The 18,510-nt window shown below is 43.4% G+C and overlaps 1 protein-coding gene across 3 annotated transcripts in view; it reads right to left on the bottom strand.

The window, feature by feature from the left end:
- Positions 1 to 17,078, bottom strand: part of CAMK1D (calcium/calmodulin dependent protein kinase ID) — a 222,453-nt gene extending 205,375 nt beyond the window's left edge. For 2 of the 3 annotated variants that reach the window (XM_063153730.1, XM_063153731.1), the window contains exon 1: positions 16,727 to 17,077. In XM_063153730.1, coding sequence (XP_063009800.1) covers positions 16,727 to 16,818 — 92 coding nt within the window. In that variant the 5' untranslated portion in view covers positions 16,819 to 17,077. Of the gene's footprint in view, positions 1 to 16,726 lie in introns of all 3 variants that reach the window. The other variant, XM_063153729.1, reaches the window with a different exon arrangement.
- Between the last annotated feature and the right edge of the window lie 1,432 nt (positions 17,079 to 18,510).

Here is an 18,510-nt window from a genome sequence, read left to right as displayed (position 1 = left end):
GCAGTCCTCTTCCCAGAAAAAATAAAGCTATCCAAAATAAAAAACAACTCAATTCCTTCGCCTGTGATGGAGAAAGTTACTTTTCTGAGCACTCAGAGCTTATTTTAAAGGTTTGCTTGAATAAATAGGAACCTATTAATATAGAGTTTTCTTAGTGCACTTTAAAGGGCATTTCATGAAGGCTGGTGTTCCCCTATTGCAGTTTTCATGGAATGGAGAAAAATATTTATGGTGCACCAACAGTGTGCTGAGCTAAATAGCTTTTTCCCTCTCACCCTGCCAAGATTCTCCTGTGAGGGTGTTTTTACGAAGTGGCTTAGCAGGGCCCTGGCTGGTGCTGGTTGTGGTGGTGCTGGGTGGGTGCAGGACACCAAAACAGCTCTTTCTGCCCAGCCTGGGCTGTCCCACCCAGGTGGGGACTCCTGAGGTCACAGGTCCCACCCCACCCAGCTGCAGTGCTCAGAGAGGTCTCCCTCTCAAAACAAATTGCTTTTTTTGGCTGCTGCAATGAGCTCTGGGTGGGATTATCAACACTGGTCCTTTGCACGTATGAAAAGGATTTTGTATTTCTACATACATTATGTAGAAATGTACAGAAATGCAGAGGACAGTCACTCAGGAGAACCTCTCTTGGTCACCTTTCAGCTGTCCATACCTAGTAAAAAAGACATTAAGTGCTTAATATTTTTGTTCCTGCTGAAATGCCTTTGACTTCACACCTCTAATAAGACTTTAGAGTGAACACATGGCACTATGAATGAGCAAAGTAATCACACACTAAACAGGGTGAAGTTTTAATAAATGTTATAGTGAACTGTGAATTTCCCTAAGTCACTAAGGAAAATTCACTTTGGGAAAATCTCTACACATGTGAAGGGCAATCATGGCAAGCTTTGTTAGTACAAGTGTCTTGCAAGAAGTATAAAGCAGTGCTAATAAAATCTGAATGGAAATATCCAGATATTGGGATCCTAGTTCATGAAGATGCCAATGGCTTTCTAACACATTTTTTGAGAACCCACATGGTCTCTTAGGTACAGCTGCTCTCTTACCCACAGCCCAGATAAGCATCCTTTTTCCTTAGGGCTTAGAGCAGCCACAGGGTAAACAGTGAGACCTACAGCTATTCACCTTCCCTGCAAATTTATGGGACATTTGATGGGACATCCATCATCTAGCCTGGTTAATCAAAGTGGAAAAAGACAGAGTGTTTTACCTTCCAACTATATAACTTTGCATAATAAAACTGTTTAGACTTGGAGATTTTTCTGATGAATGCCAAATGCTCTACAGCAGCAGCCTTCACCAGCAGATCTAAATCACACAGCTTAAAAGAAAGCCTGCTTGCCAATTTATGCATGAACTTTACTTTTTTCCAGAATTGGAGAAAAAAACCTGAATGCACTGTGCCTACAAAAAGGCTTTTTAAAACAGTACTGCTACAGTGACTGGAAATACAATTCTATTCCCCTTGCATCTCACAGGTACAATTTTTTCCCCAAGACATGGCAATGAAGACATTCCTACAGTTGCTTTCATTGGTTTTTTGAAGGTGTTTCAAAAAGCTTTATCACTTCAGTAGCCACTCACTGTGCTGGCTTTAGCTCCTGAACTGATTTCCAAGCAGCACAAACACTGTGAGACATTAAAAAATATAATTAGCAGATAACACATGGCTGATGCTGCAGATGTGTCTTCAAGGCAAGACCATGTTGTCTTATCATTGGAGGTCTCTTCAGGGCAGCACAAATCCTCATCCTGCTCTGCAAATCCCATTGTTGGCAGTGTGATGCTAAAAGAGCTGCAATTCTCTGCCTCCCATTTATAACACAGACTGCACAGGAGGGGGAAACTGCCCCACAGCTTCACAGTTTCCTACAGGTATCTCCCTAATGTCTGTCCAATGATGAACCTACACTACAAAACCCATCACTGGCTGGTGCTGAGTGCTCAGAGACATTTCTGAAAGGTCTTTCTGCCTTGCTGGGCTTCCCTGCACACTGAAAGACAGGAACAGTTTCAGAAAACAAAATGCACTTCAGTTGTGTTTACTTTCTTGTCCCATTTCTAGTGTTTTTGAGGTGGAGCTGTCCACCTCTTTTTGAAGTGGCATTTCTAGAAAAGGGATCAGATCACAAATCATCATCTGCCAAACACAGGCATTGCAGCTGAGTTCCCAACATAGTTGGATACAAGAGGGGAGATTCTTACCACATTACCATGACAAAAACAACACCTTGCACAGTACATTCTGAACATCTCACATAGCAAGGTTTAATGAGTTAGATCTCAAAGTGAGTTACAAAGTAGGTCAGGAACTGTTTGACAGATGGGGAAACCAGGACAGTGAGTGAGGTGCTGCAACTTCTCCAAGGTCACAAAAAAAGGCCAGTGCCACAGCCAGAAACAAAACCCAAGTCTCCTAAATTGTTATCTAGTGCTCTTCAACCCCATACATGTCTCCACCATTAGCCCACATCATCCCCAAAGCTCATGACTGTACAAGGTCTGACTCCTCAGTGGGTACAGCATGGGAGCAGCAGTCCTGCAGATATCAGCAGTGGGAGACCAGCTGCAGCAGGGTCAAAGAAAGTGACTGGCAAAGTCAAAGGAGAACCTGTACTTTTGCCATTACTTTCATGTGAGCTCCAACACACATGCACAGCCATGAAGGCTCTCTGTAATTTAGTTTTCACCCAATGAAGCAAAGCCTACTCCAGCTCAAGGACAATCCAGCCCTGCTGGGACGCAAGTATTTCAGGCTGGTGACCCACTTCTACCGAAACACTGAGCACACCCCTCTCCCTGCCCTCAATGCTGTATGGAGAACTCTCATTTCTCTGCATGACCCTGCTTCTCCCTGCCACCACTGCATGTGTGAGGTCTGGAGAGGTAAAGAGGTTATAAGCATCTCAAAACTGGATGAATGCTGTCCCATTGACATCAAAGGGCAACTCTCACTACTTTTATTGGGAACAGAGTCAGGGCACCACAGATAAATCCTGACCTATATAATTTTTGATGCTTGCCTACACTTGTCGTGAGCAGAGACAGGGAATGCCAGGAAATGGAATTTCTGCTGCATTTCACAGTTCAGACATAGACACAGCAACTGCAATAAAATCCACCATAAATACTGATTTTGCCCAGGAAGGACAGGGTGGAATATGGAGAGCTAAATCCAATAGGACAGAGGGATAATCAAAAATAAGAATTTTGTTCTGGACTTTCAGGAGACAGCACATATTTTCCTATTTACACCCTCAGCAGAATTCTCATCTAGTGCATATCCAATATTGCTTCTGCCACCAAAATCCTCACATCAGAACATATCTAGCTATGTTAAAGGCTTACAAGAAGACCATCAGCTTTACAAACACAGCAAGTAACATGTTAACATCACCTATTTTCACTATTTGTTAGACAGTTTTATGTAAAGGCTTCAGGAATATCTAGAAGTGTATTCAACATCTCTCCATTATCAATGGAGAGACAAATATAAAGCCAAAGACTCTTTTTCTCCCAGTCTGCAACTTTTGATATATTTGCAGACACACCAACAATACATTAGGAGAGCTCAACATGGACAGAGGGCCCAATTTTTGCCTGAAATATGATTTCTGTAATAAACTGTATTAATCTAGACATTAAATTATGTAGGTAATAGGCTGTCCAGTGTTCAAACTCGGCTTTCATTTATTTCAGAAAAAAAAAAAAAGTGGACATAATACCTTGCTAACACTCTGTAATTTGTCCCTATAGACCATGATGCACACAAGTATCCAACAAGAGCCACAGCAGAAACAGATGCCAGCAGATGGTATTATCCTGAACAAAATCAATTAAGGACATTTACAATATGTCAAAAGTGCAGCTACAAAAACAAAGTGTAGACCTGTACATCTGTTTCTTAATGAAGCCATGAATATTTGACACTTAGCCAACAAACCACAATCTAAACACTACAAGCAACACCAATGATAGATAAGGAAATACCAGGCATACTCAGATTCTTCAACAGTCACCACAAAATACAAGATGTTGAGCAGAAACTGAATAACCAGATACTACTGGAAGTCCATATGTCATTCATTAATGTAGCTAAAATATAAGCATACGAGTTTTCAGTTTCACAGATTTTGTAAGGACGTGATTTGCTCAAAATTTATAGAAACAGGAGTCACATGGTAATAATAAGTTATAAGTAATAATAAGAGAAATACCATTCTCTTCCAGAACACAATCCTCTGGTGTATTTAAAAGGCTTCTTGGAACGCTGTCACCTTGGCTGAAATAAAAAGAAAAGCACTCACAATTCCCTCAAAGTTGTTATGACATCTCTGTTGAGAACGTGGTGACAGTACAAGAGGCAGGATGAGATACACATATGTCAGTGGCATCTTGTAGATTATATAAAACACAAATGGACTGAAGGAATTCAGCAGTTATTTGTGCAGGGAACAAAAATCTCTGAGCTCCCCATGAAGAGGACAAGAGGTGGAAACATTTCATAGAGGGGAAAAAATTGTTTCTTCTGCACCACAGCTTTGTTCAAAGTATTGAGGACGCATTTAGGGAAGAAAAGGGTAAGACTAGTAAGGGTAAGAGCAGCTGAACAAGAAAAGGGTAAGATCAGCTGCTGAACATGGCACTGTGACCACTGTGGCAGCTGTTATCAGTGTTTGCTGCAGATTCCCACCACTACAAACAGGGATGGGACCATCCCAGTCACACTCTGCTGCAACACGAAGAAAACTCTTAAAAGAGGTGAGGGCATCAACTCCAGGTACAGTGGTTGTTATTTAGCTCCTAGGGAACTCATACCAAGTTTCTCCTAAGTTAGCTGCCAAATGTACAAAATATTCAGAAATATATACACTAAATGGGATGGGTTTCTTTAAGGATCCTGGGAAAATACAGTCTCAGCAGTGAAAAGCATCCTTACACTGTACATCAGAGAAATGCATCATTCATTTTTACTGGGGCCCAGGTGACAGTCTCATTAGACCAGAGATGGATTAAAGACAAATGATCTGGTGAATAATGTCACTATGGGCCATGTAGCCCTTCATCCAAGCAGCACCACTGAGAACAGGTGACTGACTGGGTGAGGATTGCAAGGATAAAAAACACAAGGCTCTAGAATGGCATTCTTGGAGGGGACAAAAAAAAAGTGCCGCATATTTACATTTAATCTGCTTCATACATTGATTTTTGTCATGTTACATGTCAAACTACTAAACAAACTGAATAATTGCTTAAGCAGCACTGATAGAGACGTGACAGATTATTCAAGCATTGTGATTCTTTGTTCTCATATATCTCATTAAGAAATGATGATTGGTTCCATTTACAGCTCTTAAGTTGAATTCAGTAACCACTGACACATGAACTCAACCTGGCATCTACTAATTTTTTTATTGTTCTCCAGCAGAAATTGCTCCTGCCAAAGTCTCTCTTGCAAACCATTTCAGTGTAGCGGCTGATGATTTTTTAACGATGCAACACAGAAGGGAAAAAAAAAATAACTCCAACTGACTTCTCCACTGATTTATAGCATCCATGGAATGAAAACAAATAAAACTTCTTGTATTCTGTACTTCTCCCCTTCCCCCACCTCCTTTTTAGAGAACTATTTTTAACCAGTATTATTTCATTAAATAAGCTCACAGCACATCCCTGCAAACAGCTGAGCTGGCAGAAGATGGGAACTGTCCTGTGGGATGTGTTCAGCCCCTTCCTCTTCTGCTGTGGGGTTGCACATTGTTCCTTCACAGCCTTATAACTTTATAATGTTGTTTGAAAGCTCAGAGTAAGGAGCAGACAATGCTGCTATTCCAGCCTGCTGCTGAGTATCAGGGATTCTCTTGACTCACACAGGAAAACCTCCAAGCTGTGGAAATCAAAGGCAGAATTTTACAGCAACATTGAGACGCTACAAATTATTGAAGAGAAAATAAGAGAGAACCAGTTGTGCTTTTGTGTGCCACCCTCTGACTTCAGGGAGATCCACAGTGACCACAATGCCAACACACAAGGAGGCATATGAGTACACATTTTACAGGCACCCTCGAAAGCCAAAACTGCAGGTTTTAGACAAGGGATGGAAAGCAGGGATTTGCTGCAGCAGAGGTAATGTGGAGATGGAGGACAGGAGGAGAGAGAAGGACCATTGTGCTTTTAACTTCTCATTAGTCTGGGTTCATCCCCATTAGCTAATTGAGCACAGGGGCACTGCCCAGTTTCTGCCTTCCCCTAAATGTAACCCAAATATGAAGAGAAATTCAAACTACAGAATAATTTAACAATATTCACAATGCTCTTAAACAGCTTTTGCCAAATGGCACAATTCATTGTCTATGCATTCATTAATGAAGCCAAACAACGGGCTGTTTGGCAAAAAAAAAAATGCTATTTATGGCCATATATCTCTATAATAAAAAATAATATATAGTATTATATAGAGTATATAATACTATATACACTATATATATAGTATTTACTATATATATATACACTATAGTATATATACTATAGTATATATAGAGTATAGTATAAATAAATACATAGTAAAAATACTATATATAGTATATACTATATATACACTATAATATATATATATACTATAGTATATATATAGTATAGTATAGATAAATATATAATAAAAATACTATATAAATAGTATTTTTAATATGTGGGTATACATAAATTTATACACATTATATATATATATATCTGTATCTACTTATATGTATATAGAGGGCTCCTCCACCTTCCTCACAACCACATGGCAGAGCAAGACAAAGATGTCACAACACCCCACAACCTCCAGGGCAAACACTGGCACTGAAGCTGCCACTCATTTTAGTGGTCATTGAATATGATGGAAGTGCACTGGTGCAGTACAAGCTGTCCTGTCCAAAAGACCCAAGTTTATGAATTTTTCCAGCTCATGAACAAGGAGGGGGATTTAAACTCTCTAGAGCCAATTAAGCTGCAGCTGAATCCCATTGCTCTGCTTTGCCCCTTTGCTCTCCTTTCATCTTTCCCCTCACCTGCAGAGCCAATCTGTTCTCAGCTTCAGTGCCTGTTGTGTTCCCTTCCAGCAGTGGCAAAAGGGAGCAAATTTGCTTTCTGGGCACAAATCATCTCAGCTCTTACTCAGGAATCCTTTAATCACTTTCATTGCTTTCCATTAAAAATACAAGATTCATCAGAGACACTCGTTCAGTGGACTTGCCTACAAAGCTCTCCAAGATTTTTTTTCTTTCAGGGTCTCTCAATGGCATAAAATTTATGTCTATCACATAAATTACATGGCTGTGGACAGGAAAATTAGCCAGTAAAATTACTCCAGACACACCTTAGCATGCCCAAGACCAGAGGTCTCCCTGCAGTACCTCTATACCCTGTGTCTATGTGATTTTGAGAACCGTTTTTTCATCTCATTTCTTGGTACATCTCCCCTGACACCTAAATATACAGCCTCCTCCTTCCTAAAAGGCATCAGTCAAACCTGTGACAGGGGACATCTCCCTTCCTTCTGAATTATTCCTCTTCTGCTCCAGTGCCTGGGTCACTGGGCCAAAAGGAGCCACACTGTTTTTCTGCTCCATTAATGTTTTTATCTAAGCATCTTCTCATAGTGCTTCAAGCCACTTGGCTAACAAGCTGTGTGTTGTTTGCCCCCCTGTTCTCTCCCTAGAAGAGATAAGAGGGTTTGTGTTGCTTCATGGTGCTTTTTTTACATTTGAGAGCATTTTATTTTGGGAGGGAGAGCTTGTTTGCTTTGCAGTATTCAGGTTGCTATGTAATTATGCTAGAGAAGGTGTCTCAAAACACTATGGCTTACACCCAGAGAAGGAGGTGGTGTTTTTGTGATGCTCATCATCAGCCCATGGAAAAGCTTAACAGCGTCAGATTTTCCTCTCAAAAAAAAAAAAAACAAAAAAAAAAAAAAAAAAAAAACAAAAAAAAACCAAAAAAGTTGAACAACAAATTAATTACACCCCTACGGCAAGAAATCCCATTAAAGCAGAGCTGTAAGGCTGATGCTGATCCCACAGCTTTAGATGGTCCTTAAGATAGCTCAGGCTGCAGCTACAGAATGTCTCAAAGTGAAAGACAAAGCCTTTGGATTTGCACAGGTGCTCTCCAAGAAAACAGCGTGGAGAGCACAAGCGGAGTTTAACGAGCTCACAGCGTCCTGTGCCACTGGCAGCACACACCAAGCACTGTGCTGTGCCTGAAATCCCCAAAACACCACAGGCTTCATGGCTGAGCTGCTTACCCTGAGAGGCAGGAGAGGACAAGAGTGAGCAGAGGGAGGAAATCTCCAAGCCAACTCAGAGTAACAGTGAAGGATCACCCAGGGATGCTCCAGCAACCTCTCTCAGCTATGGCTGAATTTGATTAGCAGCCTGCGCCTTCCCCACAGGAGTTTTCCATGTGGCTGCAAAGCCTCTAAGTGCTCTCCTCTCCCTTCAGCTCTCTTTTGTGTTGTTTGGGTTTTCTGTGTAATTTTGGGGGTTTTTTTTCACAGTTTTTCATCCAATAGATTCCATCATTTCTGCCCTTGCCCATCACAGTGGGGCAGGAGGGTCACAGCTGGTGAGTTTGTATGGAAAACATGCCTGGTTGTAGCTGGGTCCTTTGAATTATTGAAGCTGGGCTGGGAGGCTGGGATCCTGCTGGGAGCAATCCTACATCACCCCAAGAGCTGCCTGGACTGCTCCAGCTCTTCATAGCTCTGGGCAGCTCTGGATTCCTCTGAGCAGCTGAAACAACACAGCAATAAAGCACCCACGCTGTTACCAACAGCCCAGAGACAGTGCTCTGCATCTCCAAACCCCAGCTAGTAAAGATGATTTATGTGTGACGACCCTGGGTGAATCACACACAAATACACATATTTTTGAGGACCTTGGTGCTGACACAGTGCCCACTACTAAAAGGAAGCAGGAGAGTCCCCTGCATAAGGCTGGAGTTAAGATTCAGATGTAATTCCCAACTTTTGGGTGTTCAGGCTTGAAAGAACATATCTTCAAATCCTCAACTTAAATTAGTGGGAGCATTAAGAGCAAGAAAATGAGAAGAATCCTGCAGAAATAAATGCAAAGGAAAGGACCCAACTGGAAGATGCCACAATTCTTTACCCTGTTGCTGCTTCTGGTCATTTGCATCATTACAAGCACCTCCTTTTTATTCCTCCTGGAGACTCTAAGAAGACAGAAACTGTTTGGTTTCTCTCCAATTTGAGATATTAGAAAACCAAAACAAAAATTAAAATAAAAATAAATAAATCCTCAATATAACTAAGCCAGCATGTTTTCTCTTTATTTGATTCTTCTCATTTCACTCTTGAAAAATTTATTTTAAGAGCTTATCTTATGCTGTCCAGTTGTCTTAAACTGTTGATATTTTAACTGTGACCTGTGATATTGCTCAGGAAAAGATCAGGCATAATCAGTGAGCTATTATTACAGAGGATCCCCAGCACTGTGCTCAGCTGTTCTACACACAGATCAGATCCAAACAGAGCTTCCCAGTAGCTTTTTCTTAGCACATCCAGTGTTAAAAAAAAAAGAAGAAAAAAGGCTTTTTAACTCAGCCAAAAAATTCTGCTTGAGAGCATTATTTTGATTTAACCTTATACAATCTGTTTGGTGAGTAATTCTGGCATAAAACTCAATATGCAGCTTTCAACATGGAAACATCAGTGAAAGGGCCTTCAAAAGTTTATTAACAATCTGTTATTTATAGCTTTCTTTTTCAAAAGTGATTGGCACAACATTCGTAGGAAAATTATAGGAACCGCCAAGTCAGATAATAAAAAAACATATTGGTGTTAAGATTTGATGGAAAGGTTTTAAGGAACACTATGATCGCTAGAAATGAGACATATTCTGATTGCTAAGCCAGTTATTTGTCACTCAACAACAGCCCAATCACACACATATGTTTGCAAATTATTGTTATTGTTGTTAATTATTATTTACAGAGAAGCACTGAAATGCAAGGTGGTTTGAATTCCAATGAAAATGACAGATCGCTGCCCCAAGGAATTTTTTATTCCTCCTTTCACTCATTACCTGTTTACTAACAGCACCCACTTAGTTCCAACTTGTTTTCCTGCTATCTAAAATGACTAGAAAATTAGGAGCTATTAAGTAATCATGAATATTAACTGTGAGTCACTGGTTAAGTGAATACCATTACTGGCAATAAATTCAAAATCCTATTATAAATGCCTGTTATTGTCAAGCAGACCAAAACAACACCACTTTATTCAATATTAATTGTATCCTTGGATGCTTGAAAGGATTAAGCAACCCCAACCAATATTCTGCACGTAGTCAGGAGAACTGGGTGTGAAGGACAACAAAAATAATTGAGGTCAGTAACCAAGGTGGAGAGAAAAAGAGGCAAAAAGGAAGGAAGACATACATGGAGAGATCTTTCTTTCAGCTCCTGTGTGAAAGCAGATGGAGGGTGAAGGAAGCAGACAGGCTGCTCCAGATGGCAGGAGAAGAAGGCTCTCACACCCACTGTGTTGTGGCTGTGATGGGAACAAGAGACTTTTGGTTAAAGGATTCCTGTAGGGCTCCAGAGAGTTGGGTTCAGCTCTGTCCACCACCTCTCCACCCTCTGGGTTTTGCTTGTTGGGAGCTTCTGGGGTGCCAGCTACCAAAAACACACCAGTGTTCTTGTGCATGTTTTGCCCTACACAAAGAGAAGTCATGGAATAGATATTTGTTACATTGAAGTCCTGAGGACTGAGATGAAGTGTTGGCCAAGGCAAGGTTCACATTTTCCTAAGCAAAAAAAAAACAGGAGAAAACCCAAACTGTCTATTCCAACCCAACCCTGATATCTTCTGGTCCCCTGGCTGGTCAAGCACCCTCCTTGGCAGCACAGGCATGCAGGTGAGCTCAGACAGGGCTAAGGCACACTTGAAAGAGAATACCCACAGAAAAAGAGACAAGGCAGGGGAAAAAATGAGGCAAGGCATCAAAACTAGCAGACAAACAGGCTGACAAAGGAGGCATGAGCACATATGTGAGATGACAATACAGCAACTGTGTGTGTCTCCAGAGTTATGCGTTCACCTGAAAGCTTTTGATTATTGAGCATTTTGAAACCTTAATTTCACATGATGAAAGAAAATTGGCCTTTAGGCTACACTGTTGCCCCAAACAAGCACTTTTCAAAATGCACCTGTGAACCAGAGCTGGAGAGCTGTCAAAAATTCCTTCCCACCAATGGCTGCCAAGTTTTTTTCCCAATCCTCACCATCAGCCTTTAAATCCATTGGCCATCTTACTTTCCTTTCTTTCCCATTTCAATTCCAGCTGAACCCTCAGAGGTGTTATTTTCTGTAACTGTTCAAGGAAGACCAACAATTTACATCAAAAGATACCAACTCATTATTTTTAAGCCTTCAAGAACAAACTGGATAGAAACCTATGCCAGGAGATAGCAAACAGGATTACTTGGTTTAAAACAAAATGCATCACCTTAAAGGAGTCCTAACAGTATTTTTCTGCTTTCACTAAATACACAAACGAAAACATCTGAGTTGTTTCACACCACTAAGTTAAACATTAATATTTAGACCTCAGCTTTCACTCCTCCCACAGATTTCAGAGAGGTGCTATAAGCACCTCTTAGAAAGAATTATCCCTGACCCCACATGGGTTTGACAGCGAGATTCCCAGAGTTATGGATTGTAGGGTCAGAAATGACCATGAACTCTCTTCCTCTGTAAACATGGACAAGAGGCACTTTCCTGCTGCTTGTAGCCTGAGAGCTTTCAGAGCTCCCAGGAAACCAGCCCAGAGGAGATGAGATCCACTTGCCTTCATGGTTTGCTCCAGTGGTTCATGAGCTTTGCTCCTGAAAACCTGCACCTCAACTTCAGCCTACTGCATTTGCTCCCCTGAAGATTTTTTTTTAGGTGAAATATTTCTTTAATTTAAACAAACAAGGGAAAATACTGAACTGAGGAAAATATGAAACAATCTGACAGAGCCACTGAGGTGTCATAAAAGAGAGGCAGCAATTGCTGGTAATGTCAGCAGAAGCTCGAAAATCAGACAAACCCTCAATCATCACAGGGGCCATCGAGCCAAGGCAAACACAAATATCAACCTCTTTCTTCATGTCTTGAGAGCTTCCAAAATCACAAGGGAAGAACTGAGTAACTTGCACGGTGCCTCAAGTGAAACGATCTGTTGTGTGAGTCCAGCTGATGGAAAGGCAGGACCCTTGGCAAGAGGCAGCAGATCTTGAGGCCTCCGGTATCTCCCAGGCCCTCCTCTCCAGAGAGGGGTCCCTGCCAGGACCTGTCCTTGCCACCAGCCCCTTCTCACGGCTGGGAGCCCAAGGCACAGCCCCCATGAGGGTCTGAGCACCCAAACCAGGCAGGAGCAGGAGCAGCTCAGGAGAGGCAGGGTGAGGCTGCAGGAAGGGGAAGGCAGCGCGAGAGGACAGACAGACACACAGCAGACAGCACGTACAGACACACAGCAGACAGCACGTACGGGTTCCTGACGGGTTCCTGTGCTTGTGTGCATGTGGGTGTGAGAGAAAAGAAAAGAGATCTGAGAGGAGGATGAGGAGTGACTTCATCCCACAGCATGAACCAGCACGTACTGGTGCGTGGAAGAGCCACGGAGGGTGCCAGGAGCCCTTCAGATGGCATAAGAGCATGGAAGTGACACAGGTGAACCAAAAATTACCACAGAGCCCCAGAGAAGAGAGAAAAACAGAACCACCCATATGTTTTCTCTATACTGTATTTTAGCAAAGTGCTGGAAACTTACTTGAAGCGTATTTGTCTTCCCACCCAGCTCTTACTCTGTTATGGCCATATCCATGCAGCTCCCTCTGTTATCCTTACTGAGCTTTAAGAATCCACCACACTAGTTTTAAGGACAGCACTGGTATTTTTATAATTACTAAGTCTGAGCCTTTCTAAATATTAGAATTCTGATGTCAATTAGGCCTAATTACAGGTATCTTAGAAATATGGGTTGATCTAATTAGGCAGATCAAGTGATGGAACCTTCCTCTTTGACTGCTGAGTGGCATGGTATTATGGTATTTCTTATTATTTCTCAGATGTCAAAATCTAAGGTTTAAAATGCCTTAGACATAATATATTTTAAATGTGGAGGGGGGGAAAAGTGATATTTCTGTGATCACTCATCAGACTCCTGCTATAGTGAAACCTCACATCTCTCAAGGGCTGGGGCAGAAATCCCCGTCTCCAGGCAGGCCCTCAATTCTCCTCTCAATTTGTCTTCCAGGAGGAACTGAGCAAAGCTACAATAGGTGAATTTGTGTAAATTTAAAGAGACAAGAGTCAGATCCTCTTCTTTCCTCAAGTACATCTGTATTGACTTAGAAGGGATTCTAAATTACATTTGTTGAGGATCTTGCTCGTTGCTATGATTTTATTTTATCTTTCACTTATTTTCCTAATTTTTTCCTCACTACTTTTTCATGATTTGTAATTTCATGTCAATGGCTTAGCAGCAAAGAGGTCCAGTTCCAAAAGGGGCACTCAATGAACCTGTGCACATGGAGTGTGGTGCACTGTCCCACAGGGACTGGGAATGGATCAGGACCATCATACATATTGTAATATAATTACATATAAACTATACCAATAATCATGTATTATAAAATACACTAATATTGACTAATATTACCAAAATCTTTTGTTGACACTCTTCTTTTGTTGCACCTGAGAGATGGCAGCCAGAAAAGAAGATTGCACATGCTTTAAAATCTACATAAATACAGAACAGGGTAGATACAGGTTTGGGTACATCTGAGCCAACCACTCATTGCTGGAACTTCTTTAGAAAAATATTATTGTCCAACAGCAGAGAGGAAACAACACAGACCCAGCCACCAAAGGAAACAATTCTTTGGGTGGAAAAGAGCTGCTTTCTACATCTGGGCATGACATCCAGCTCAATTTCAGCATCAGTGTGGCTGGACATGATTTACAGGGATGTGTAAATAATTTATTCCAGCTCTGGAAGGGAGAGCCGGCTACTCATTAGAGTTTCCTTGAAGCCCAAATGATGTAATGATTAACTGACTTAGGATCTTTTTAATAATTCCAGCAAATTTCAATTCTCCCGTGTTAAAGATCTGTTGAAGAGCTTTTATCCAGATGAAAGGCTCTTTTCTGAGAGCAAACCATTATTAAGGTGTACACACAGATTTCACATTCACAAATCAATGCACTTGAAACAAAATATGCTTTTAAAGTTTCTTTTTCACTTTCTTCCCTGATTTAGGGAATTAGTACTTTTCTTTCTCTAGCCAATTTTACCACAGGCAGTTAAGACAGCTGCATGAAAAAGGGCTGTTTTTCTGTTTAAAGTGCTTTTAGCACTTTGGCATCCTGAAATGGAATGGCAGAGAAATGCAAAATACAGTTACTACAATCCAGTACATTTCATTTGACATGCCAAGTTTTTCACTCCATGCTGGAGAAAAATCTATTAGCCAGTGAGATCAAGTGTTGGCTGTCCAACACAGTTCAGCTTTACAGTGCAGGAGGGACCAAAGCAGATTTTAACCCTGCTCCTAAATAATGCCATAGGAAAATGTTTTGGTGCAAATACTTTAAAGCTATTTATAATTATATAGTTTAATTCCTATTTAAATACTTTATTATCAATAATTGAGGATGTTTCCCATCATTTAGGCTCCTGGACCCTGTCTATCTGCTGCTCAAATCAGTGAACCTACTTCCACTGCCTTCAGTGGAAATGGAACAGGCACTTTAATGATTTGCACAGCAATGGCCTAAATTTTTTAGAAGCTTCACATCCTGGTAAGTCACACCATACCTGGTAGGAACTGCAGGTGCTGCACTAGTGGGTGGCCAAGGACAGAACCAAAACTCAGATTCAAATCTTCTAATTATCAGCCTGCCCTTGGAACCCAAGGAATGCACAACCAGAAGGTAACCCACGTGCAGGTTGCCAAACACACAGATATTCATCATTAAATACAGCTATGGCTGGAAAAGAAAACAGCTCTATTTTCTCTGTGTGGGCCCAGGTTTGTAATCCAATTATTTTAATTTTCTAAAACTTTCTATATTGACTGTTCAGTCAAGTTTGAAAACTTCACAGCTTCCACTCCCATCAGAAAGGACTTACTCACCAAACTGTGAGGCTCAGTTAATAGTTTGAGGCACTAATTTGCTATATTTAATGAATTTAATTTGCAACAGCCATGCTAACATGCATAACTATTAACTCTGACCAGCTTTACCTTCCTTGGGACCTACACCAGCTCCCATTAACTACAGAGGGATCTGGACCAAGGCCACAGCATTAATTCCTCCTGAACCCCTTCAGCAGCACAAATTAACCCTTGCAGGTGGCTTCAACACCACAACCACAGAGACCTCGGAGGGATGTACAGTGGGAATCCCAGTGAATTGTCCTGCTGCTCCAACAAACCTCAGAGCACTCAAACTTTCCTCCCCAGCACCCCTTGGCTCAGGAAGGGCTCTGCACACCTGAGGTGGCAAAGCAGGGCTCGTCTCTCCCAGCACGGAATTCTCACAGCAAAAACTCAGCGAGGGTGACAAGGATACATCACAACACTTGGCTCTTACGCTGCTTTTTGCTTCTTCACAGACCTGGACAGACATTTATGGGATTTCCTAAGTGGGTGTTTTCCGGAGGGCTCTGCTATCCATGTTAAACCTCCAGCCTGTTTATAGGAAACCAGCGAGCCCACGAACCAGAAATACCCTGCTTATAGGGAGCCTTCCCTTGGCAGTAGAAACAAACTTAAATATTAATAATTAAAACTAAAAAAAAAAATTAAAACTCAAACATTACAGTCAAAACTTGTTCAGCTGTGTTTTGGAAGCAGCACGGAGCGTAGGAAAAGCACTGCTCGGGATTAACAGCGCTTGGTTTCGAGACACGCTGGAAGTTTCAATTAGAGCAGCTATGAGGAGCCCTGGCAATACAACCCAACTCTAATTTCAATATATACACACACACAGCCCGTGTGCCGGCTCCTCCAGCACTGCCGGCTCCCTACCTCTGTAATATCCTGAGTGAGAAAATGACTTTAAACAAAAATAAAACTCTTTGCTCAGCCAAAAAGGCTCCAGCCTGTACCCCGCTTCCTTGCACCATCTGTGCGTGTTTTTTCTCAGCCTTCAAAAAAAAAAAACCAAAAAACAAACCAACTCTAACGTTTTACTAATCTTTATGCCCCGCCACTATAAATAAAACAAATAAAGCCCAACAACAGTTAAGCATCGTAGCTAAAACACATCCAATCCACTCCGATTATTTCTGCTCGTCTGTCCACGAATAGCTGCAGCCATCGGCTTTAGGGGAAGCGTGCGAGTCAGACCGCATTTATTTACAGTTGCACTATCAAGCAAAAACCTCCCCCTGTCTCCTCTTTCTATGAATATTTTCAAACACTTGGGGTGTTCTATCGCTTTTTGGGGGACACGGCGGGGAGGGCGAGGGGTGATGCTAGCCCAGCTCCTGCCCCGCAATGAATTCTGTTTTCCGGCGTGTTCCCAGGTCGCTGGGATGGACGCGCGGGTCGCGGGTGCGCAAACCCCGCGCAGAGACCCGCACCCATCCGCGCAGGGACCGCGCATCCCCGCGGGCAGGGACAGCGCCCGCCCCCGGCCCCGCAGCCCGAGCCCGCCACCTACGTCCCCAGCGTCTCCTTGAACTCGAAGATCTTCTTGATGTCCTCCGCCTGCTTCTTCCAGGAGCCGCCGCCGTCCCCGTTCTCGCGGGCCATGGCCGCGCCGCGCAGCCCCGCGGATGCCGCGCCGCCGGCTCCGAGCCCTCGGGCGGCTTTTGCTTTCTTTTCTGCCGCGGCGGCAGCGGCCGCTGCTGTTTCTTCTTCTTCTTCTTTTTCCTCCTCCTCCGCCTCCTTCTTCTCCCCTTCCTCCTCCTCCTCCTCCTCACACTTCCTGCCCGCCGCCGCTTTTATTTCCTCCGCGCTCCGGCGGGCTCCGCGAGTGTCACTTTTCCTGGGCTATTTCCTCCCAAGTTTCTCTTCCCCCCCTTTCCCTCCCTTCCCTCCCCTCCTCCGCGCTCCCCCCGCGGAGCCGCTGCCGGGGCTGCCCCGTCCCTCCGTCCCCCTGCGCGCACCCGCGTCCGGGGTCACTTTGCTCCCTGACTGACCCGCCCCGCCGAAAACTCCTTCTTATTTTTGTTTGTTTGTTTGTTTGTTTTTCTTTTCTTTCTTTCTTTCTTTTTCTCTTTCTTTTTTTTTTTTTTTTTTTCTCTTTTGGAGGGAGGTCAGTGTTTCTCTTCCCCCACCCCCGTGCGGGGCCCCATGGGATGCTCAGCCTGCCGGGCGCGGTGCGGTGCGGAGCGGCTGTGCGTGGTTGTTATGGCAATGGGAGGAGGAGGAGGAGGAGGAAGAGGAGAAAGCGGAGGAGGAAGAAGGAGGAGGCAGCCCCGCCGCTGCTCTGCTGCCTGGCGCTGCCCCTCCTGACTGAATGAAGATAATTCGCATTGCACCAAAACCACGCACGTCAAACGGGAGGGGAGGGAAAGCAGCGAGAGGGGAAAAAAAAAATAAAAAAGGAAAGCCAGGAAGGAAAAAAAAAAAAAAAAAGGGAAATTAAAAAGGCACAGCACAAGCGGGCGCGCTGCCTGGACGGGCTCGGATGCGCGGGGGCGGCCGTGCCCACCTGCCCCGCACACGCACACACAGCCCTGGGATGTGAAAGCCATCCCTCAGCAGGGACCACCCTCACCCAGCACTGCCCCGAAGCCAGGGGCGCCCCAAGAGGGGTCGGCAGCCCGGGATGGGGATGGGGATGGGCCCGGCCGGGCTCCGGCCCTGGCCCCGCTCCCGCCCCGCCGGCACCGCCGCCCCAGCCCCGCGCGGCTCCGGCCCCTCGCTGTCACACACCGGGATGGGATTATCGCTAAAAGCGGCTTTTTCCCAGCCACACTGAGACCTCTAGCGTCCTCACATCGGGCACGGGCTGAGCTCTGATGCGGGCTGACAGGCAGGATTCGTCAGGCATCAGAGGAAATGATAGTCTGCACTAACTGAGAGATGTGTATAGTTAAGGTTTTTGGACTTCAGTTTTGGAATATGTGAGGCACTAAAAAAGTGTAATTCTTTTGGGACACCCAAGTTAGGTAATCAAAACAGAGGCTTTGCTGGTGGCAATACAGGCACTCTAGTGCTTCAGGGGCAGCTCCAAACCTGACGAGCTCCAAACCTCATCACCAAATCATGACCTGAAAATAAATCCAAATACAAGGAGCTAAATAACATTTACTTCAAAACAAATGTGTATGCACTGTATGCACTTTACTGTTTAACATGTGTTGTGTCTTTCAACAGATTCCTTAAATTTTTTTCCTGGAAGATTATTTTCCAGATTTCTCATAATTTATGGGCAGAAATTGCACCGTGTTAGCTATGAGGCTTGCCCCGGGCGTGGGCTAAGCTGTACCTCTCATG

Source organism: Melospiza melodia, chromosome 4, assembly GCF_035770615.1.
Source record: "Melospiza melodia melodia isolate bMelMel2 chromosome 4, bMelMel2.pri, whole genome shotgun sequence".
Classification (NCBI taxonomy): domain Eukaryota; kingdom Metazoa; phylum Chordata; class Aves; order Passeriformes; family Passerellidae; genus Melospiza; species Melospiza melodia.
Note: the sequence above shows the minus strand (reverse complement) of the source record. Positions and strands in the feature narration are given on the sequence as shown.